Source organism: Colletotrichum godetiae, assembly GCF_030913485.1.
Source record: "Colletotrichum godetiae strain CBS 193.32 chromosome Unknown BDP55scaffold_8, whole genome shotgun sequence".
NCBI classification, from domain to species: Eukaryota; Fungi; Ascomycota; class Sordariomycetes; order Glomerellales; family Glomerellaceae; genus Colletotrichum; species Colletotrichum godetiae.
The window spans coordinates 305,258-325,819 of NW_026851256.1; the positions used below are offsets into that span (position 1 = coordinate 305,258).

A 20,562-nucleotide genomic window follows, 5' to 3' on the forward strand; every position below is an offset into this window, starting at 1 on the left:
GCCGCACGAGAGCCAAGATGAGATGTTCCCTCAGGACTGTTTGGGATGCGCGAGAGGGGGATGGAATGGAAGGAGGATTCTTGAGATGGCAGCGGTGTGGGCAGCCACAGCAGCGATCAATCATCAACATGTCATCAGCATGAAGTGAATGTCGCATCACCTACACTAGTGGCTCGCATGTCGGTTTGCAGACCTAACTACCCTCGCTTGCTGGGTAGTAGGATTCAACTTTCGCATTATCAAACCATCCCCTGATTATGAGGACACCCCCAGCAAGATTCCCATTCTTCATCAGCGATTCCGAGCCAACCGTCGGGAAGGACTAAAGGAGGAAGGAGGATTGTGTAAGAGACGTTCTCTTCTACTCACCTTACGGTAGAGATCTTCGTTGTGTTGTGCAGCTGTGATCTCATGGTCCGCACCATCGACCCGCGAGAGGGGTTCCCAAATGCCAACCAGCACTAGGGCTTTCTTGGTACACGATCGATGGCATAAGTGATCTGCACCGGTCCTGGGACGGACGGCCAGCCGTGCCAGTCACCCAGTGTCTCGTCACGGCGCCTTCGGGTGGCCGTCAGTACGTTATTGGATCCCGTACTGCAGATCACCGAATCTCACATCACACCGCCCGTCCATCCATCTCAACGCGTGGTGGTCTCAAGCATCGAGCTACCACAAACAGTAAACAACGCTCAAACCGCCGCCATCTACGAGAATAGTCCCAACTCGAAAGTCTTAGAGAAGAAGGACATCCATTGTCGAGCAATGCAAAGTCAGGGACTAGACCCCTAGAGGGCGGGCGGCGTGCGCCAGGGCCGCTCAATGACCTCACCCCTTGCGTCAAGCGTCTTCCCATGGCGCGTGTATCCTGTCATATCTCCTCTCGTCTCCCGAGGCGAGACAAGCCAAACGACGTGATGGCATTCCACTATTCGCAGAAGGGCTCGAAGCTTCAGGGTCCAACAAGCCACCAACAACCGAAGCGACCGTCCCAACGGTGCGCCGTGGCTCAATAAGCCAACGGCCCGCGGGCGTCACCCCCCTTTCAGCAGTCAGGACTCAGGAGAATGTCCCACCTCCCCCCTTTGGTGATCGACTCGATCTGCTCATTGCGCGCGAAAGAATGCAGCACCAGCAAGCCTCAGACGGCCGATCTGCGTTACGCACATTCTTTTCTTGGAAGACCAGAAAACCTGACCAACGAAAATACACCAAAAAGTTGGTCCTAAGGAAAGGATTCAGGGTCCATTTCGGGGGGTAGATCAATCATGCAACGTCCGGGGTGGCATTGAATGTTCTTCATGTTCTTTCTCTCCACCGGCCGTCGAACCTAATCCCACCTCAGCCAGTTACGTGCCAACACGGCGAGGTTCGACGACGACGACGATGATGAGAGCATGGCTCAGGGGGTGAGCCTGTGAGGAAGTCCAGGAAATGGACCTGCACGATGGGCGCCCGACACACGTCCCAACCAACCAACGCCGACGAAGATCACTGGAAAAGGTCTTGAGAGAGTTTCCTTGGCTGGTTGGTCCCAAAGCTCCTTGGTCCATGGTTAATCAGCGGGCGACGACAGCCCTAGCTACCTAGTGAAGTGTATGTATTCGAACGGTGACCTTGCGACGTCGTCGCCGTTGATCACTGCGGATAGACTCCGTACACACAGCAAGGTATACGGATGCACATTCACATTATACCTCACGGATACAGGGCGGCAGGTCACAGCAGGGCTGTCGGTCCAAGGCCCCCCGTCCCCGGCTCTCCCTTTGCTCTACCCCGCCTCATTGATTGAGGCCCCCGCCATCTCCGTTCGGCACTACCGGGGGGGATACGGGGGGAACACGGCCGACGCCGTTACGCACCCTCCAGCGTCCACACCACCCACTACCGTCACCAGACTGCCGCCATCACAGTCTTCTCTCGTGTGTCGTGCGGCTATCCGCCGGCTGGCCTCGTCAAGCACAACGTACACCCATGACTTACCGCTTCCCGGCGCTGTGCAACGACGGCATCGTGATACCCTCTCCCTTCTTCCTCCCTTCCTCGTTCGCCTCACATAAGTAGTAGCGGGTCTTTGGTCCAACCACCCACCTTAGTACTTGTTAAGGCAGGCGATCCTGCTGGGCATGGGGATACCAGCCACCGGGATCCCGCATTCTGGCCTCCAACCTACGGGCTTCCCGTCAAGCGGGATGCCCTACGTGACTTCTACAGGTGCAAGACTTCACCCAGCACCAAACTCAGCTAGGCCTTGCCCTCTCCGCACATGAGAACCTGGAGAATCCCGTGTTGCATCTCGTGCTATATTGCACTGATCCCCGTTGCGGCCGGCGGCAGGCGAGTAGCCGCGGCGCTGCAACACTTTTTTACGTTTCTCTGCGTGCTCTCCCCGCAACATCCATGGGAAGGTGGCCATACTTGCCTTCCTAATGACTGAAAGAGTATCCTTCCCAAGGTTCCCGGCGGCCGTCATTGACGCTGTGCAACTTGAGACGATGCTGTGCTAGAGAGACCCCAACACCCGTCGCTTCCCGCCTCCCCGCTGTTGTTGCTGCTCACCTGAGGTTCACCTGAAAGGTCATTCTGAGGGCGCCCGTCAGCTGCGGCCAGGCACGGTTTAGGCGATGGGCCACGAGGCCTGGTGAGCAATACTTTGTGCGGGCTGTGCCACTGTTCTATCTTTTCTTTGCGCGGTAAACCCTTTCACGTAGTGGTTACGCAGTTGGAGGTTATTACCGCCTGATGCCATGCCCGTAGCTGTAGATGTCGAATTCATTGTCTCGCTGTTGGTCTGTCGTGTCCAGCTGCAGGATAAATTCGGACGCGATGACCAAGTAAATAAATGTACACGAGCAGACATAGCTAGGCAGGTGCTTTCGCCAGCATAGCAAGGCAACCAACCGCCCGTGACATTCCTTACGGCGTCTCGCTCGCATGGGGAGTTTGCTTTGCCTCCCGAGTCTCATGTTGGATACCTACCTACTCTGCCTGGGTAATGATGCGGGGTGGTGCCTGGCCGTAGCCTCGCGTTTTCAGGCAGGAGACGTCTGGTTGTTTTGGGTGGGCTTTCTTAGGCAACCACAGCTCCTTGGTTCTTCCCTTTGGCGCCAACATACGCGGTGGATGACTCAAGCTTGATCTAGATGTCTGCTATGGCTCGTGTTTGTATGTTATTCTCCAATAACGAGGCTTTAATACTTAGTGAAGCGTACATCGTTGATTGGTGTAAGCGTGACGGTTGTGGTTTACATGTACATTAAGGGGGTGGGCTGCGAGGCGGGATATCGAGATGTTCTCGTCCATGCTGGATCGCGCAAGCCAAAGCGGTCGAAAGGTGGGTGTGTTCGCGCAGAATTCACCTTTGCCTAATTAGCAATCTATTCGTGTCGTAGAAGACGAGTGTTGTCAAGCCCAGGGGAGTGTTGGCGCGTGATATCCCGCCAGTATTGCTGCATATGAGTCTTGCAGGAGCTTTTTCTTTGGATGAGATGGGTTCTTTGTAAAGTGGTACTTCCATGGGTTGGCTTCTATCTCATGGTTCTACTTGGTAAATCGGAGAGTTCGTACTCGAGTCTGGGGGTTCTCTCTGAGAGTTCCAAACAATTCTCACCAATTATTTGGTGTCCTCAACCTATGGCGATCTTTTGGGAACGCTTTTTGTATGGCTAGTTTACGATACATAAAGTCTTGTGGCATCCTAATGTCAAGTTTTACGTCACCAACGTCGTTCTCTTCACTCCATCAGGCAGGCTTGCCCTCAGAGGCCCTTTCAGGTCGTTCATGAAACAACCATAGTGAATCCTCCATGTTCAGTACGAGATGTAATATCTCTCAGCCTTGCGTCATGCTTGTGAGCAACAAGGCTGACTGAGAAGCCGAGTAGTGTTGCCTCCTTCCCACTCGACAGTGAGTGCTTAGGAAAGAGACCGGTCTCTAGTCACGTAGTCATGATATACCAAAAGGAAGCTCGCGCCTCTCCTTGAAGAAGATTGTTAGAGAGTGCAAGATGGGTCATTCAACTACATCAGTAGCCTAGAAAGCGACATTGCCGTCGAGTTCCTTGAAGGGGATGATGGCATAAAATGATTAGAGCTATGCCATGCCTACCAAAAGATTTGGGCTGTCTCTCGTGGGAAATTGGGACTGAGCGGGCTGTCATATCTCGAGCCACTTCAAGCCAGATATTTGATTCTTCATGGTATCTCGAGAGACCTTGAGGGAATACCTAAACGTCAACATGTAATTTGATACTGAGTTATATGCGCCCTTAAGTCCTTCATCCCTCTACGAATTCAAAAGGAACGTCCCATTCAAAGCCATGCACCGAATCCCGCGCACAATGCTCAAGCTTACCCACCCACATCATTCATCCAAGCTAGAGCTCAAATGTCCACACGTCAGTCAATGCAACACTCCCAAGCATCCTCGACATCTTAGAACCTGATGTCCCTAGGCCAATGAAAAGAGGGGGGGAGAACAGCATCACGGACTTGCATTTCACGAGCCCCTTCCCAGCCATAAAACGACCCTCGGCACAGAAGAAGTCCCCGTCAAGAATTTGACATGTTTTACCATTTCTATATTCGCACCTCACCACGTTGACCGCTATGTTCTGTCCCTTGACCCACACACGGGTGAGATTTACCCAAAAGATGGGATTAGGTTAATCCTCTGTGCTCTTCATGCCATCTCAAATTGACAACCATCCTCTTCACCCTTGAGCCCTTGAACCCTTGACCTCTCAGAGCCTCTCGATCCCATATCTCTAAACCCCGTAAACCCTTGGACCCTTCCTCAACCGTGACATATTCGTCCACTCGCTCCCCCTTTTGACCGCTTTCTTGACTCGTCCATTTCCTATCGGACCTCACAGGGAATGGATCCATCACAGCCCATTCTTCTCACCGGATATCCCGTCTCCAAAAACTTCTGCTCTTCAAACAACCTGGTCCTCTGACAGGCACAGACAAATATGGGAAACGACTTCAACAAAATCAGGAATTCAAGAAGGCACCTGTGGACGCGCTGGTCCCCTCCCCCCCTGAGCCTACTCCCCAGACCCTGAGGTCGGATGAGAGGAGAACAGGCCTAGCATACGTGGAGAAACGGGCCGTGGACATGATGTTCAGAGAGGAGGCAAAAGCTGGGCCTCTCCGTCTGGTCCTACCGCGAATTCTCGTCATACGCTTTTGGGAGGCGAGGCAGCTCCAACGTCGCAGGTAGTTCTCTTGAACGATTATCCAACCCCCGTTTCCCCACGGCGGATGGCATATGTTGTGTGATTTTCATCTTGGAGTCGGTTGCGTACATGAGAGGTTAGACATCTTGCTGCTGCATCTAAGCTACCACCAAGGCTTCTTCGCAGGATGGCACGCTAAGACCCTGGAGCAGGGTCACGAAAATCAAGTCATTGGTTCAATGTAGTCTCCATTTCATCTAATTTTTGCCCCTTTGTCTAAACCAGCGCTTCGCAGTATGAGTCGTACCTCCCATCGTCCTCGTACAACAAATATCTACCTTTTCACTCTTCACAGCTCTCCCCACTGGCCGCAGCTGATCAGGATGAACCTAGGAGCAGAGCAATGGCCTCAATAGCCCGCAACACCTCATCCCGCTCATCCTACAAACACTCCCCAGCGGTCTTGTTCCGTGAGTCATCCTTTACCACGCCCCTATCTCTTCACAGGCGCAGCGACCCTAGCCGTAAAGAACGGATGCTTCAGCGCGTCGGCAGGCTTGATCCTCTTCTCCGGGTTAAGCGTCAAGCAGTGCTCGAGCAGGTCGACAAAATGATTCAGGTCCCTCGTCTCGGCGTCGTTCATACCCGCTGACGCGGCAAAGAGGCGGGTGCGCAGATCACGCGTTGGTTTGACGACGGGCAGGACCCTGGCGGTTGTCTGTGGTGAGATGTTGGTTAGCGACTGGCTGAACTTTTCTGCTACTATTTTCAAACAAAAACCCATCATCGGGCCATCGAGAAAAAGAAATGATGCAATAGCGTAACAGGGGACAACCGGGATAGGCTTGCTGCGGAGGGACCCTCCGGACAGCGGAAACATGTCCTGTCAACTTTGACAAATCGACCCGACGTGTTGGACCCTTTGTGCAGGATACAAGGGGCGGCGGAGGGGCAAAAACAGGGTAATAAGGGAGAACAGGATAGAGGCGAAGTTGAGATGATGCGGCCGTGACAAACAGTCCCTGAGACAGCTCATCCTCCGAAGATGGGAGGATTCGTTCGCGGACCTTCCATACTGGGGGACCGCTCCCCCACAGCAAGTCATGCGAGTCCGACGAGTCCGAAGTGTTTGCTTCCAAGGACATCGTGACCACTGTCGACGACCAACCCGTCAGCCGGGCGGCATCGCGTCGCGAGCTTTCCGGGGTACGCGCTCGGACTTGACTGATGAACGGCCCGCAGAAGCTGTGGAGGATGCGTGCGTACGCATGTGCAGCCGCGCCTCAGCGCTTACAGCCGCACTCCGCCTCAACTAGACCTATCTCGGGACCCCGTCGGCAAAAAATAGCATCTCTGAGGGAAGGTTGGGTCGTGGTTTGAGAGTCTTGAAACGAGGCAGAATGCAGAGGCGTTGAGAAAATGGGGAAGAGAGGGGTGAAAAGCAAAAGTAAGGAAAACACAGATGCAAGGAGGACAGAAAACACCGAGACAACGAGCCAATAACGTACCTTTCCAAGCGCCTTGTCCCGCTCCATGCTGACAAAGTTGCCCAATTCATCAAAATGCATCGCCGAGAGTTGACCTCGTTTGTAGAGCTTGGGCGTGATCTTGCCACGGATCTCCATGATGGCCTTGAGCATCTGATTGTTGCTGTCGCCTGCAAATAGGATCTTGCCCGTGTACAGCTCGTACAACGTGGCACCGATGGACCACATGTCGATGGAGAAGTCGTAGGGCATTCCGAGAATGATCTCTGGTGCTCTGTAAAAGCGACTGACCAGGTACGGGGTGATCTCGTTGTGCGCCGTAGCCGCATCAGATTTGTCGATACCGGTTCCCAAGTCACAAATCTTGAGCACATTTCGGCTCTCGTTGACCTGGTAGTGGTTAGTGAAGTTCTTTTTCCAACAATCAACATTGGAAGTACTTACTAAGATATTGTCAGGCTTCAGATCGGCATGGATGACACTGCATTTGCGCATGTGAGCAAGGCCAATGAAGATTTGATGAGCGTATGCTCGAGTTGCGCCTAGGTTGATTCCAACATTGTTGCCAAACTTCTTGAGCACTTCGCGCAAGTTCAGACTTAGATTCTCAAACGCCATACACAGGTGGCCCTTGTGGTCGAAATGCCGCTCAAACTTGACAATATGCTTCCGATTCTCCGGATCGGCATCGTTAAGCTTTTGCAGGATGGCAATCTCGGTGTAACCTCCTTTCCTCAGCGCATCGTTGTTTCTCATGATTTTGACAGCGACCAATTTCTTGTTCGTAATGTCGACAGCCCGCGCAACGCCAGAAAACATACCCTTGCCCAGAGTCGACTGGACCTGATAACGGCCGTTGAGGATCTCGCCGATGCGAATCTTGTAGTAGCCGTCCTTATCGTCGCCCTCGAGGATGGCTCCGTTCGGCGGCGCAAGTGCTGGCGAGGCCTTGGACTCGTCCACCACAGCTACCTTGACAGGGTTGGGTGCAGCGTACTTGTCGTCATCAAAGTCTTCAGCAAACATGTCAAAATCGTCATCATCGTCGTCTTCTGATGACTTCTTCGCAGGGGCTTCCTGAGGCTGTTCCAGTGGCTGCTTGTCGTTCGACGCATCAGGAGCTTCGCCATGAACACCCACGTTACCGTGTCGCATCTCATCGCGTCTCTCGTCCTCCTTCATGTCGGCTGTGGGATCGTAGTCTGCAGCTGAGGGGCCGTCCTCCTCGGTTGCGTCACCACCGCCATGAGTATTCATGAGGTCGCTCTCATTCACAATGTCGATAGCACCAGGCGAACTTCCGTCTTGGGCTGGTGAGGCAATGTCTGTAGACTTAGCGTATGTCAAAGTCTGGGAGGTGAAATTCTTACCTGTGCCTGGGGTTCCGATATCCGTCGCAGGGGTGTTCTCCTGCGCTGGTGATGGAATCGCCGACCTTTCAGCAGCATGCAATGCGTGAACAAGCAGCGGGGTAGCTGAGCTGGACTTTGCGAGTAGCTCATCACGTCGTCGTCGCCTGCGTTCGATCTCAGCTTCCTCGTCAATGACCATTGGCTCCTCGGGCTCCTCGTAGCTATGATCAGGCTCTACCACCTGCGGAGCGCTATCGTCGGGTGTTAGCAGGAACCGAGTCCTCTTGGAAGGAGGAGGGAAGACGGACGTCTGGCCCCGAGAACGAGAAGCCGCAGAATTTTCACGGTCTGCAGAGTCTTTCACAGGTTTAGCATCTTCTCTGGAAGCGCGCGGATCCTTTCCTACAGCGACTCCGTTTGGCGCCGCGCCTCCGTTTCGGGCGTGTCGGTCTCTGTTGTCGTCATACTTGAGGCCGCGGAACGAATCGGTGAGACGATCTCGCCCGCCGTCTCTGGCGTAGTGATCATCGCGGCCCCCTCGCTCGCCGCGCGGGGGCCTGTAGGGCGACCTGGTACGGTTGCGGGGTCTCTTATCCGGGTATCGGTCCCTGTCCCGATCGCGCTGATCTCTATCTCTTTCTTTGTATGCGTCTCTCTCGCGACTGCGGTTCCTATCACGACCGTCGTAGCTGTTGTTCGAGCCGCGGGACGGCGGGCGGTCTAGGTCTTCGTACGATACGCGTGAATGGCGGTAGTCATCCCTCACGCCGTCCTCGTAGTGCACGCGGAAGCGGCGGGTATCTTGTCGTCCTCCACCGGCGTAGTCACGCTCGTCGCGGGCGCGCTTGAAGCCGCGGAGCGGCGGGGGCGAACGACTGCGTCTCGAAAGGTGGTGGTGGTTTCTGGCGGAACTGTCGTACTCGGGGGAGTTGGAGGCCGAGCGTCTATCTCGAGTTCTGTCTTGACGGTCAACACCGTTTCCTTCAAACTTCTTCGGCAGTGAAGTTGCCTTCAAATCCACGGCGTCATTCTCCATGATCTCGCCCTCGTCGGAACTCGACGCCATCTTTGCAATGCAATAGCAAGTGCGGTGCTCTGAGCTGTAGTGTTGAACGTGTCGGGGCACGTTCTTTAGATGTTTTGCAGCAGTGATCCGCCAGAGGAAGAAGTCCCCTAGGTCTTTTTGCGCGCAAGAAGTAGCAGCGACGTGTTAGCAGAGATCACCAGACGATTGATGTGCGGCAGGAGTTGTTTGCGAACCGGATGACTGTGTCGGCTCAGCTCATGGGGGAAAGAGAAAGCAATGCGACACTAGAAAACCAGAGGGCAAGTCAAAGAGGGGGGGAAAGGAGGATAAAGTGTCGTAATGCAATGCCAAAGAAAAGCAGTATTGTATGTGTCGAACGACTCGGTGCTTTCCAGCGATCAAGGGTCGACAGGTTGAGTGTGCCTTGGACCGTGGACGTCGGGAATGCGGTAGGGGAATTTTGGTGGTGACGAGACACTGCGCCGCGCCGGAGAAACGGAATAGAGCCGTCGTTGAGCTTGGAATGTTCCGGAGATGCCCCGGATCCCCTACTGATGTGTACATATCCTCGCATATATGAAATAAACCATCCCTGATCGCTATAAGCGAGGACCCTTGACCGATTCGTCGAGGAGGGGCAATTTTCACCCCACGTCCACCCGCCTTACTGCGCCGCGCTTCCTCTTTCCTCTCCTTTTGACTTTACGACTGTGCAACTTCTGCGACTCCCGAATTTCTCACTGTCCACCGCTCTTCCTCGCCCAAAGCCGATCTTCAACCCAGCCCCTTCTCTCGAAAACCTCTGCAAAAATGGGTGGTGCAAGCCGTGAAGGTAAGTAGTTCACCGTTGCCTACCTACCTTAGAGGTGACCCCTTTCCGACTCTGTCCGCGCGATGCTGACAAGACCTCTTCACAACAACAGGTGGCAAGGCCAAGCCCCTTAAGGCCGCGAAGAAGGCCGCGAAGGACATGGACGAGGACGATCTCGCTTTCCTCGAGAAGAAGCGCGCCGGTAGGTCTTACAATCACTGACGGGGCAGATACTGCATTTCCTCTCGTCTTCAAGTTCCTTGCCAACGGAGACTAATGCACGAGATTAGAGGAGAAGGCTCGCAAGGAGATGGCTGCCAAGGCCGGCGGCAAGGGACCTCTCAACACTGGTACCCAGGGCATCAAGAAGAGCGGCAAGAAATAAATCGACTGCTGGTGAAGCAAAAGAAGTTTTTAGTGCGTGGGATTGCGACATAATCGAAGTCAACGACGACCCGATTTACGAAAGCCCGGGGCGCGATGGAGCGCTTTTCCTTTTTACATACCTACAACGAGCATGCAATGATATGATATCAAAAGAACTCTTGACCCTTGACCAAGCGGGCATGGATGATGCTGGCTAGCCTGACTGATACTGTTCATGCTGTTGAGTCTGTGAAGTGTCAGATTGTAGCTGGATTGACTCAAGACACAAAAGTCGGGCTCAGGGTCTTCAAGTTGCAGTTGCGGCACCCAAAAAATGGAACGGCGGAGGGCCTTAAACAGTGGAAATGCGCCCACGGGTGTTTGTCGCCTTTGCTCCTCATAGCAAAGATTTGCGCTTGAGAGGTCTCTTCAGCACATGCTCGCGCATCCCACAGAACCCACCGGCCCTCTGTTCTCCAATGCTCCATCCAGTGCCCGTTTCACAGTCGATGCTCACGTCTGACTGTCCTGCAGATGCTGACCTTGAAGCACCTTATGTAAGGCAAACGTCCAAATGTCTCACCTGATGCCCGCCCTCTTCCCGGCGGCTAGTCCAGTCTGACCGACGGGCCGACTAGAAACGTCCCATCCAGTCCATTTTATGCCGGTCCCAGCTGGCGCCACTTGTGATGCCGCCCATACGGAGCTGGGAGCCAAAAGGGCCTCGGGTCCGTTCGGTGCGGACTGAAGAAGAAAAAAAAAAAACATGAGGTGTCTGCTGTTTCTGCTGCTAAGGAATTCTTCAAGCATGTGGAAATGCAGATGCCAGCTGGAAAAAGAGGAAATCCCAACAATTCCCATCTCAATCAAATTCAGGTCCCCTCCCTTTTACGGAATACCCCTGGCCTGACCCGCCGCCGCACCCCCCGGCCCCTAGCGGTCAATCCGTCATCGCAGCAGCTGCAGTATGCGCCCTTGTTGAACGTGCGCGCCCGTGATATCTCAACGGCCTTTAAATGCTTAAGAAGGACCATACCACATGTCAAAACAGATACCCTTTTTCTCTCGTGAACTGCGACATATAGACAAACAACAACAAAAGCTACGAGGCAACTCTCTCGACCCATACAAAAAACACCACCAAAATGACAGCCCCAGAAACAGCCGACGACGGCCTCAGAAACCGCAACCGCCGGCGCTCCTCCTCATCCCACGACACCACAAGCCTCCTCTCAACAGTAGAATCCTCCGCCGCAGCCCTCGAACGCAAAGTCGAAAAAGCCCTCACCGTCCTCTGGGACGACCTGCCCCCCTGGCGCCGCGACAACCAGTTCATCATCACAGGCTACCGCCCAGACTCAAACTCCTACCGCGCCTCCTTCCGCTCCCTGGGGTATCTGCACAATGAGTCCGTAAACATCTGGTCCCACCTCCTGGGCGCCGTCGCCTTTGTCATCACGGGAACGGTACTGTACGCCGTCATCGCGCCGCGCTACGAGTCGGCGAGCGATGCCGACATGGTTGTGTTTGGGTGCTTCTTCGCCGGCGCCGTCGCGTGTTTGGGGATGAGTGCTGCGTACCACGCCATGTGTAACCATTCTCCCGAGGTCGCCAAGTGGGGGAATAAGTTGGATTATTCGGGGATTGTGTTTCTTATTGTGGGAAGTTATGTGCCTGCTATGTATTACGGCTTTTATTGCCATCCTGCGTTGCTCAAGTTTTACCTCACAACGGTATGAATCTCACTCAACCTCTCACTCATTTCTTGCTCATATCATCTCTCACGATATACACCCCTTAGAAGAAAACCCCCCCAACTGACACAACCTCCCAAGATCAACGTCCTAGGCCTAGGCTGCGGCGCAGTCTCCTGGATCGAATTCTTCCGCGCTCCAGAATGGCGCACCTTCCGCGCCTGCATGTTCACCGCCCTCGGCACCTCGGGCGTCGTCCCCGTCCTCCACGGCCTGACAATCTACGGCCGCCAGGAGATGGAGAACCGCATGAGCCTGAGCTGGGTCGTCCTCCACGGGCTCATGTACATCTTTGGCGCCTTCTTGTACGCCTTCCGCTGGCCGGAGCGCTCGTTCCCGCGCACGTTTGACATCTGGGGCAGCTCCCATCAAATTTTTCACTTTTTCGTGGTGATGGCTGCCGTGACGCATTTGTATGGCATGGCCAAGGCCTTTGATTATCATCATACTGTCACGGGGGGAAAGTGTCTGTGATTAGGGGTCTGACGGTGGTAATAGATGGTTGTAATGAATTATATGAGTCTCGGATATATGATATTCTGCTTAATAGAACGTTGGTAATAGAGGGTATCATTCACACTGTCTGCCTATCTCGCCTATGCCACTATATGTATGGGCGCTCTCTCTCTCTACCTTAGCATTCCAACCCTAGGTCCATGATCCTCACCAGACCAGACGCCATCGCAATCGCCGCCCAGCACGAATACTCCATGTTCGGATTCCACGCCATCGTCGTAATCCGCGTCAACGGCTCCGAGATGACGGCTCGCTCTGGGTCAGCAAAGTGCCCATCAACCTCCTCCTGACCGCCCTGGACATCCCCATCGTCTTCCTCTCCAGCATCCGCCGCCGCAGCGCCCTTCTTCCCCTTTGCCTTCCCTTTAGCCTTGCCCTTGGCCTTTCCCTTCTTATCCTTCTTCTTATTGATCGCAACCTTGGTCTTCCACGTATCCACCTTGGGATTCACATTCGGCACCGGCCGGAACCCCTGCAATATCCTCGACGCGCCACGGCATCGGTCCGCTGCACTCCCGCCTTCTTGCCCGTTCACCGCCTCCACGTCAAGCCTCTCGCGCGGGATGTGCTGGTGGTCGAGAACCTTCATCTTGTGCCCGAAATGATGCTTCGAAGCAAAGATGCGATTCGATGGGTTCGCAGCCCACACTGTTCCGTCCGTATAACCTACCAACACAAATGGATGCTGCGCGCCAACGGCAAGACACGTCGGCAACCGGTCCCCGTCCATGACTTTCCGCACCTGTGCGGCATACCACCGCGCGTGAACGAACCCGACAGAGGCGTTGAGCGGGTTCGCGGACGGTACGGCGGTGAAGAAACCGCGTAGATGGTCGCTCCATTGCATGAGATTCGGCTGCGGCGTGATGGCGAAGCAGGGGAAGCTTGTCCGCTCGCACGAGGGGTCGGAGAGGTCTAGGAGGGTGGTGTAGCCCGCGATCGGGGTCGAGGCTACGAGATAAGGATCCGAGGGGTAGGCTGAGTCGAGGTGCATTACGTACGTCGAGTGGACGTCGTGACGGGCGAGGCAGATGCGCGGGGAGATTGACCAGAGGGTTAGGGAGCCGTCTGAGTGGCCTAGAACAATGCGGTTTGTGTTGACCCAGGCGAAGCAGCTTGCTGTCACGTTGGTTTCTGACGAGACGCCGAGAGATACGACTGAGTTTTCGAGTTTTGCTGTAGGATTTGTCAGTGCAAAGAAAACAAGAGATAGATGAGTATATATCCTTACTGAATGCGTCTTCTTCTTGGTCGCCGATTTCCTTAACCGAGACGACGTGAACCTGCCCGTCGCCACAAAGTAGTGCGAGGAGACCCAAAGACCTATCTTCCCTGAAAGGTACCGGGCACCATTTGAGCCGCTTGACCCTGCCCCAGTCGACGCACAGCGTCCTTGCAAGGCGCGCAGGCTGTGCGGCGGGTCTCGAGATACCGTCGCTGTCCTTCTGCCCACGAAGCTCCCACAGCTGTACGATGCCCTTCTTCTCGTTATAAGCATCCTCGAGGCCCATTTGGTGGTCCGTCGGCGGAACCACGGCGAGTGAGAGAATCTGCGATTCCCCCTCTGTTCTCGGGGCCCAGTCCATTCCGATGACCATGCCACCGACGTCAAACATCCACCCAGAAGACTTCTCCTCGTCGCCGGAGTCTTTTGTCAAGAGCTGTCCCATATCGCCAAGCACGACACTATCGTACGGTGGAATCTCAACTTCTTGCTGGCTTTGATACGGCCCGATCACGGTGACCAAGTGACCACCTGGGCTCAACCGGTACCCCTCTGCCTCTATCGCCCCCATCTCCCTCTCGCCTTCGGTCACCCCCTTAGATCCCTTCAACCTCTCAAACCAGCTCTTGGCAGCGCGTTCCTGGTCTTCATTGAACCCCTCTCCGAGCCACGGGCTCGACACGGGATACGCAGGCCCGTCAGACAACTTACTCGGCAGCACCGCGTACCCAGCCCACCGATTCAGCAACCAACTCGCGACGCCAACAGCCTCCTCCTCGGGACCGTAAAAGAAATCGAGCACCTGGATCCGCTGGCCGCGCTTCAGCTCGCCGGTGTAGTAGCGCGTAGGCCGGCCGTCGGCGTGGTAGGTTTCGAGGGCGGTCATGTCCGTCGGGCGCTTCTTGATCCCGGCGGAGCTGGTGTAGGCGGGCTGCTCGTCGTCACTGCCATCGCCTCTTCTTCGTGAACCGTCATCAATGGCTAAGTTGGATGGATCTTCTGCCTCGAAATCATCGTCGCCCCCATCTACGTCCATGCGGTCGTCGTCGTCGTCTTCCGGGTCCGGCGGCGGCGCCTCGAAATTTTCGTCTTCTGGATCATCGTGGGCTTCTTCTGGTGGCTCGCCGTCGGAGCCGTAGTCTATGATGGCGACGCGTTTGGTCTTGTTGCGGGGCCGTGTTCGCACCATGACGTGAACGAAGCGAATGTAATGTTGCTTTTGTGAGTGAAGTGGTTGACGTTGATGTGAAGTGAAAAAAGCAAGTGAACTTTACGAAGATACGGGTCTCGGAAGCCGGCGCACTGTGTGCCATGCGGGGCCGATTTCTGCAGCGGGACTTGCGGCAGGAACGGGGCGACGAGATCCGCCCAGAGGACTGGGTCTTAGCGTCCCCGCCACGAAAAACACAGTGCCAACTGTCATCTACTCATCTCACCACTCAACTCAACATCACATCCTATGATGTGCCCAATCTTTCTCATTCATCAAGTCATCGAGGTCTTCTAAGCTCTCTGAGATGTCTTAAGTACGTAAACTGAACCGCTTCCAAGGGATTCACATCTCAAAAAGTATTGATATCGTTCTTTCGGCCATGAGTCGCCGGAATCCGAAGCTCCAAACACCAAGTCTTGAGATATGATATGTTGGACTCAGCCAGACGAACTAACGTCGGGCGCATGTGATGTTCTCAACTGGTGATGTGACAATTCCAGGTCTACTCTGGCGTATGTTTAGACAAACAAATTGCGCTCGCATAAATTGAACTGGAGCCTAATTATACCCTTGATCGCAGGCAATATCTCATATTAGGTTCTTGATCCTTCGAAGAGTCCTACGCTCCTTCCTTCAGGACAGGGATTCACGCGACCCAGCTCCGCCACCCTGAGATAGGCCCGTCCTGGCTCACTCAAGAGTCCTAGATCGCCTCGCCCAAGGCCAAAGTCTGAAATTTCTGACAATCCCTTCAGTTCTTTCGTCCTTCCAAAGGTTGTCATATAGCTGCTTGCTATCACCTTCATGGCATAGTGAAAGTGAGATGAGTTCGGACATCACTTTGGACGCTGAAGGATTCGTCAGAGGCAAGACCTCGATGGAAGAGAATGTAAGCGGTAGTGATGGTAGTTTTACACAATCCTCCAGTTCTACCAACGAAGAGTAAGTAGAATACGTAACTTCCTGACACACTTCTCGACGACTTCACTCACGTCGCTCAACAATTGACATGCCCAGTGCGATGAGGGAAATTGCGGACTCTCATGAGCTAGGACTCAAGGATGGAGCACCCCTCGAGTCAACGAGACAAGATCCAGCACCAAAGGGCGACCTCATCCTCATCGCAGGACCATCTAGACATGAAATCCGCGTTTACGCCCTCGTTCTGTCAAATGCCTCTCCCATCTTCGCCTCAACGATTCCTGAAGCAAACTTCGACAAAGACGCCGCCATGTCAGATCCAGCACGCCTTTCGCTCCCAGACGACGATCCCAAGGTCATGGACATCATGTGCCACATCCTTCATGGTAGTAGCCTGAACGCAGACATGAGAGAAATACCGCCGAAGCTGGTCCTCGCTGTTGCCATTCTGGCGGCAAAGTACCACTGTACTGTCTCCGTTACCGCGGCGGCCGAGTACTGGCTCTCGCCTGAGATCATGGACACCATTGCGCAACACGGGCTTGTACATCCAGAGAAGAAGGACCTCCTCCTGGCGGCGTACTGGTTTAGGCACGAAAGGGCATTTGAAACGGGATCTTTACGGTTGATCACCGAGATATCGTGGAGTTTCAACTTTCTGGCAGATGGGAAGTCGGGAGAGGAGGAAGTCGTAGCACTGAGAATTGCCGGTGAGATTTTCTTTACCCATATTTTCAATCCAAACCTCATACATGGAATTTAGGAGAGATCGGCTAATACGGAGAGCAAATAGTCGCTCTGGAGCGGAAACGTAACGAAATCCGTCTATCTCTCTACACGCGCATGATGAAGCAGATCCACGCAATAACCTACTGCAAATGCAACACCCGCAAGCCAGCTTCTTGGTGGAAGCGGCTCCTCCGCCGTAACGAAAACACCAATCGCATCACGACTACAGCTACATCTTCCGTCCTCCGCAACGTCGACATAGATATCCTTTCGAGGGGCACGCCCTACATGCCCATCAGCTCGATGATGAGACTAGATGATGAGAAGATGTCAAAGACGTTGGAATGGAATCGCGTCGGGCAGTGTTACGTGTCGGGCCCTCCTCTGGGGCACCACAAGACGTTGATGAAGTGCTCCGTTAGCCAGTTCAAGAAGAGCGGGATGATGAGGGGTCTTTGCTTGGCCTGTCTTCATCCGCAGATGATGTGCGAGGAAACCGCGACACATGGAGAAAACAATGAGAGGGGGCGGGAGTTCAGAGAGTGGCTTCCAGTTGACCTTCGTTCATGACTGGGTAATTTGAGGCCTGAACCCCCAAAAGTACACTCAGAAATCGCGACAGCAAGACCGCAGGGAAATTTCCAAAGCAAACCTAAATGATCAACCGAATCAATACCGAGATGATGACCAGGAAAAAAACAGCAATGATCCAATGACAAGCACCAAAAAGCGTCGAACGGAATCGACTCAGAAAACCCTCGGGTCGAAACACTGGGAGGCTATCAAAGATATCCTCCGCGACCCTCCCTTGGCACGACTTCATAGAAAGCCTATGGATTACGGATTGCCACATCCAAAGATTGAGAAATCCTTCTTGGGCTTGCTGGATGAATTCAAGGCCAATATTGAACAGTTCTACGACATGAATGGTGTGTCTGGAACACTTCAAGTCAAGAGGGCAGTCCGCGAGGTCATCTACGAAACCGGGCCGACAAATATCATGCAAACAGGAGCAGACATGCAAAAAACCGTCGCCAATCTAAATGGAGGTGTGAGCAAGGCAAAGGTGGAGCCAAGCTTTACATGGGTCTATTTACCTGCTACGAATGTGAATCACGACTGTACATACATTCGATAGATTGCAGACTGATATGATTCAGATGGACTGGATGAATGTAAGCTTTTATGATATATGGCTGGTTCACAATTCAGTTACCATCTCTGTGTGTGTGTGTGTGTGTGTGTGTGTGACCGGGGAGAGAAAAAGGTGGCGTGGGTGGTGTCGAACGAAGCAGCAAGAGTATGAGACAAAGTCAAAACTGACGGATACCCCAGGACCTTTTGACGAGGATTTCAAAGGATGAGAAATTCAGCCCTAGCCAATACTACCTACGAGGCCAAGTCGTTTTCTCAAGACAGTTGGGTTGAGGTGCCGGACACAGTATCTGATTCAAGGATCATGAGGCCGCGAACTGTTTTGAGACAGTCAGGAGAGACGGCAGGTAAAAGTCTGGGCCGATTTGAAGAGGCAGACAATCAACAGACCGTACCTTCAGAAAGAGAGAGGGAGTACTTGGTGGAATGGTCAAAGAAGAGAATCAACAGAGCAAAATAGGTGGAGAGAAAACCGAAGCAGAAGAGCGTGGGGCCGAGCATGAGAAAATAACGAATAGTAACCCCGAAAAAAGCACAGATGAGTTTGTGGCTACATCGGTGGTATTCGTAGTGCTGAATTACCTTCTCTCGTTCGGAGTCTCAGATCCCATGCTAGAAAGGTCGAACTGAGAAGGAATCACAGATGCCCTACTTATGCTTTTCGGGTCGTGAGGAACCAGAGAAGCTCAAAAAGGCTAAGGAGGACTATGAGAGTTTACTGAAAGCCTATGGGAAGGATTCCACCCTGTCGGTCGTCCACACATCGCCGATCCTTGATGAGTGGTATTGACACTTTGCAAAGAACAAGAAATCGGTTGATGATAGAATTCATTGCAACGAAATTCAGGTCGTCACTAAGCACTGGACAGAGGAAGAGGCGAGAGAGCAAACTAGTCGGAGCGATGAGTCTTCGGTGACTTTCAGTCACACTGGTGAGTTGACACTGCTGCAAGTCAACCAGATATGGATTTGGACCATCAATAACTGGTTTCTGGCTTGTGTTGCGTGTTTTCACTAAGAATCTCGACTATTAGAGTGGCTCATAACGGCGAAGCTGCTCAAGGAGACCGCTGATCTTTCCGCCGTCTATGTGGTGAATACGATTAGTGAATTGGACGGTATTGTGGAGAGAATCTAGTCAGCGGTAAGTCTAGCGCCTAAATAACGTAGACTGCGGGATGGCGTAATGACTGACTGTTGACGTGCAAAAGGTGAATACAACGATATCGCTCCAGCAGAACGAAATTGCAAACCACAACACAGTTCTATCACTCGAGCAAAGCGCAATTGCAAACCGCCAAGCAGCTTTGGCTGATAAGCAAGCAAAACTGGCAGGGGAACAAGCAAATGTTCTTTTCGTTTTTACGTTTGCTACTCTTCTCTTCGTAAGTCCTGTGCACCGAGAAAAATTACTTCTCCATACACTGACAAGCTCACCAAAGCTTCCGTTATCTTTTCTCTCAGCTCTCTTTGCTTTGGATGTCTCTTATTTTCTCCAGACGCCTACGTGGGCGTACCTCGTGATATCTAAGTTTCGTACGTCTAGCAGAGCTTCACGCACGCGTGGTTGACAATGACTAACATCACAAACTCCAGTCCTAGTGTCTACAATGGTGTCTGTCATTATAGGACTAGTTGCCTTCTACTCAGGAAGCATCAAAAAGTTCGGAAAGAAAGTGTGGGAAAATTCGAGGTAGTCGATTTCTTTACCTAAATGATGATAATAGCGAGTTTAGGTTCTTTCGTGTGTATTTGAACCGGACCATCGTGGTATTGACGGTTTTCATGATTGCTGTCCTGTCACTTGGTGTTCATGATGTAGTCCATAAATATCAGTTTCACAAGTCTCGAGCTTTGCTTCTTCACTCGACTGATCAGTTGAGGTGATTCTAAAGAGCTTGAAGCTTCTGCTCGTTCGTGCCACGAACGTTGACAAAATAGATCCCTGAGGGGAGCAGGCTGATGTGGTTCATGACCTAAGTAGCCGTCTACGGCGGTAAGACGACGGGCCAAGGGGGCCAGGGGCCGGGGACCTACAGGAGACAGGCGGCTTTGACGGCAGGGAACTGGTAAAACTGGTGATGTATCTCTGTATGCATTAACACACGGATCCAAGACAGCCTTAATCGCTGTACTACATCTAGGTCGATAGGAGGCATGGGGCTCTTCATCAAAGACCTGATAAGCATAATATCGGACATACTCAAAAGCGCTCTTTTCACAGACCCATTCTATCATCGAGTTATTGTGTTGTATATGTGTTTTAAATGTGTTGCACGTACGTGGTGTTGTGAGCGTTCCCTCCAAAGCCAAATCCCATCGAGTTCTACACCCAGATCCAGTCAAGCTGGAGAATGCGCAGTCGATTTGTCCTAGCGACGATTCCTTCGCTCTTGGATATAACTGCACCCGCGCAATGCGGCTTGCCGTTTGCTATGTATTGGTCTTATACTGATCATCCATCACGCACAACATGATACCTCTTCCATCGGTCAACTCCTGGACGCTCTGGAGAGGCCCACGCCGGGGCGGCGATCTTGACAAGGCACCCAAGCTTCGCCGAGTGACCGATGCACGGCACCGATGCAGAGAAATTGGCCGATTCGCAAGGAATCTGGCAAGAACTGTTGAAGAGCCCCATTGCGTACGGTGTACTTCGTAGCACCTATCGCGAGCGCGGCAAGCGGCACGCGCGGCACGCGCGGCACGCGCGGTTCAGGAGGTAAGCCGGGAAGACCGGACGTTGAGGCTCGGTATCGGATCAAATCCATCCTTGCCTCTAGAAGATTACGAGGTACCAAGCTGTTCTAAGAAGGAGTGCAAGAAG

At 53.3% G+C, this 20,562-nt stretch overlaps 6 protein-coding genes across 6 annotated transcripts; 3 read left to right on the forward strand and 3 right to left on the reverse strand.

Moving 5' to 3' along the window:
- Positions 1–5,672: 5,672 nt before the first annotated feature.
- BDP55DRAFT_545622 (kinase-like domain-containing protein) lies at positions 5,673–9,084 on the reverse strand (the record flags this gene model as incomplete). Its single annotated transcript, XM_060568587.1, has 4 exons — positions 5,673–5,897; positions 6,688–7,056; positions 7,111–8,269; positions 8,327–9,084. The coding sequence occupies 4 exons, from the start codon at positions 9,082–9,084 to the stop codon at positions 5,673–5,675; spliced, it is 2,511 nt and encodes an 836-aa protein (XP_060433080.1).
- A 581-nt stretch (positions 9,085–9,665) lies between these two features.
- On the forward strand, positions 9,666–10,373 carry BDP55DRAFT_653070 (translation machinery associated TMA7). Its single transcript, XM_060574153.1, has 4 exons — positions 9,666–9,877; positions 9,969–10,058; positions 10,147–10,253; positions 10,311–10,373. The coding sequence occupies exons 1-3, from the start codon at positions 9,856–9,858 to the stop codon at positions 10,239–10,241; spliced, it is 207 nt and encodes a 68-aa protein (XP_060433081.1). The 5' UTR covers positions 9,666–9,855; the 3' UTR covers positions 10,242–10,253; positions 10,311–10,373.
- Positions 10,374–10,983: 610 nt separating this feature from the next.
- BDP55DRAFT_653073 (hemolysin III family channel protein) lies at positions 10,984–12,546 on the forward strand. Its single transcript, XM_060574154.1, has 2 exons — positions 10,984–11,955; positions 12,058–12,546. The coding sequence occupies exons 1-2, from the start codon at positions 11,368–11,370 to the stop codon at positions 12,448–12,450; spliced, it is 981 nt and encodes a 326-aa protein (XP_060433082.1). The 5' UTR covers positions 10,984–11,367; the 3' UTR covers positions 12,451–12,546.
- Position 12,547: 1 nt separating this feature from the next.
- On the reverse strand, positions 12,548–14,961 carry BDP55DRAFT_604394 (uncharacterized protein). Its single transcript, XM_060571087.1, has 2 exons — positions 13,724–14,961; positions 12,548–13,668 (listed from the first exon to the last, which is right to left on the reverse strand). The coding sequence occupies exons 1-2, from the start codon at positions 14,904–14,906 to the stop codon at positions 12,611–12,613; spliced, it is 2,241 nt and encodes a 746-aa protein (XP_060433083.1). The 5' UTR covers positions 14,907–14,961; the 3' UTR covers positions 12,548–12,610.
- An 877-nt stretch (positions 14,962–15,838) lies between these two features.
- Positions 15,839–17,191, forward strand: BDP55DRAFT_407866 (uncharacterized protein). The gene is made up of 2 exons (XM_060567346.1): positions 15,839–16,561; positions 16,645–17,191. The coding sequence occupies exons 1-2, from the start codon at positions 15,940–15,942 to the stop codon at positions 17,148–17,150; spliced, it is 1,128 nt and encodes a 375-aa protein (XP_060433084.1). The 5' UTR covers positions 15,839–15,939; the 3' UTR covers positions 17,151–17,191.
- Positions 17,192–19,535: 2,344 nt separating this feature from the next.
- On the reverse strand, positions 19,536–20,506 carry BDP55DRAFT_628713 (uncharacterized protein; the record flags this gene model as incomplete). Its single annotated transcript, XM_060571934.1, has 4 exons — positions 19,536–19,966; positions 20,018–20,168; positions 20,206–20,349; positions 20,384–20,506. 4 exons carry the CDS (start codon positions 20,504–20,506, stop codon positions 19,536–19,538), a joined length of 849 nt encoding a protein of 282 aa, XP_060433085.1.
- Between the last annotated feature and the right edge of the window lie 56 nt (positions 20,507–20,562).

Coding starts and splice junctions, on each gene's coding strand:
- BDP55DRAFT_604394 (XM_060571087.1), bottom strand. CDS start 14,906: ATGGTGCGAACACGGCCCCGCAACAAGACCAAACGCGTCGCCATCATA. Junction 13,669..13,723: donor CCAAGAAGAAGACGCATTCA/GTAAGGATATAT, acceptor CAAATCCTACAG/CAAAACTCGAAAACTCAGTC.
- BDP55DRAFT_653070 (XM_060574153.1), top strand. CDS start 9,856: ATGGGTGGTGCAAGCCGTGAAG. Junction 9,878..9,968: donor GGGTGGTGCAAGCCGTGAAG/GTAAGTAGTTCA, acceptor TCACAACAACAG/GTGGCAAGGCCAAGCCCCTT. Junction 10,059..10,146: donor CCTCGAGAAGAAGCGCGCCG/GTAGGTCTTACA, acceptor GCACGAGATTAG/AGGAGAAGGCTCGCAAGGAG.
- BDP55DRAFT_407866 (XM_060567346.1), top strand. CDS start 15,940: ATGCCCAGTGCGATGAGGGAAATTGCGGACTCTCATGAGCTAGGACTC. Junction 16,562..16,644: donor CGTAGCACTGAGAATTGCCG/GTGAGATTTTCT, acceptor GAGAGCAAATAG/TCGCTCTGGAGCGGAAACGT.
- BDP55DRAFT_653073 (XM_060574154.1), top strand. CDS start 11,368: ATGACAGCCCCAGAAACAGCCGACGACGGCCTCAGAAACCGCAACCGC. Junction 11,956..12,057: donor TCAAGTTTTACCTCACAACG/GTATGAATCTCA, acceptor CAACCTCCCAAG/ATCAACGTCCTAGGCCTAGG.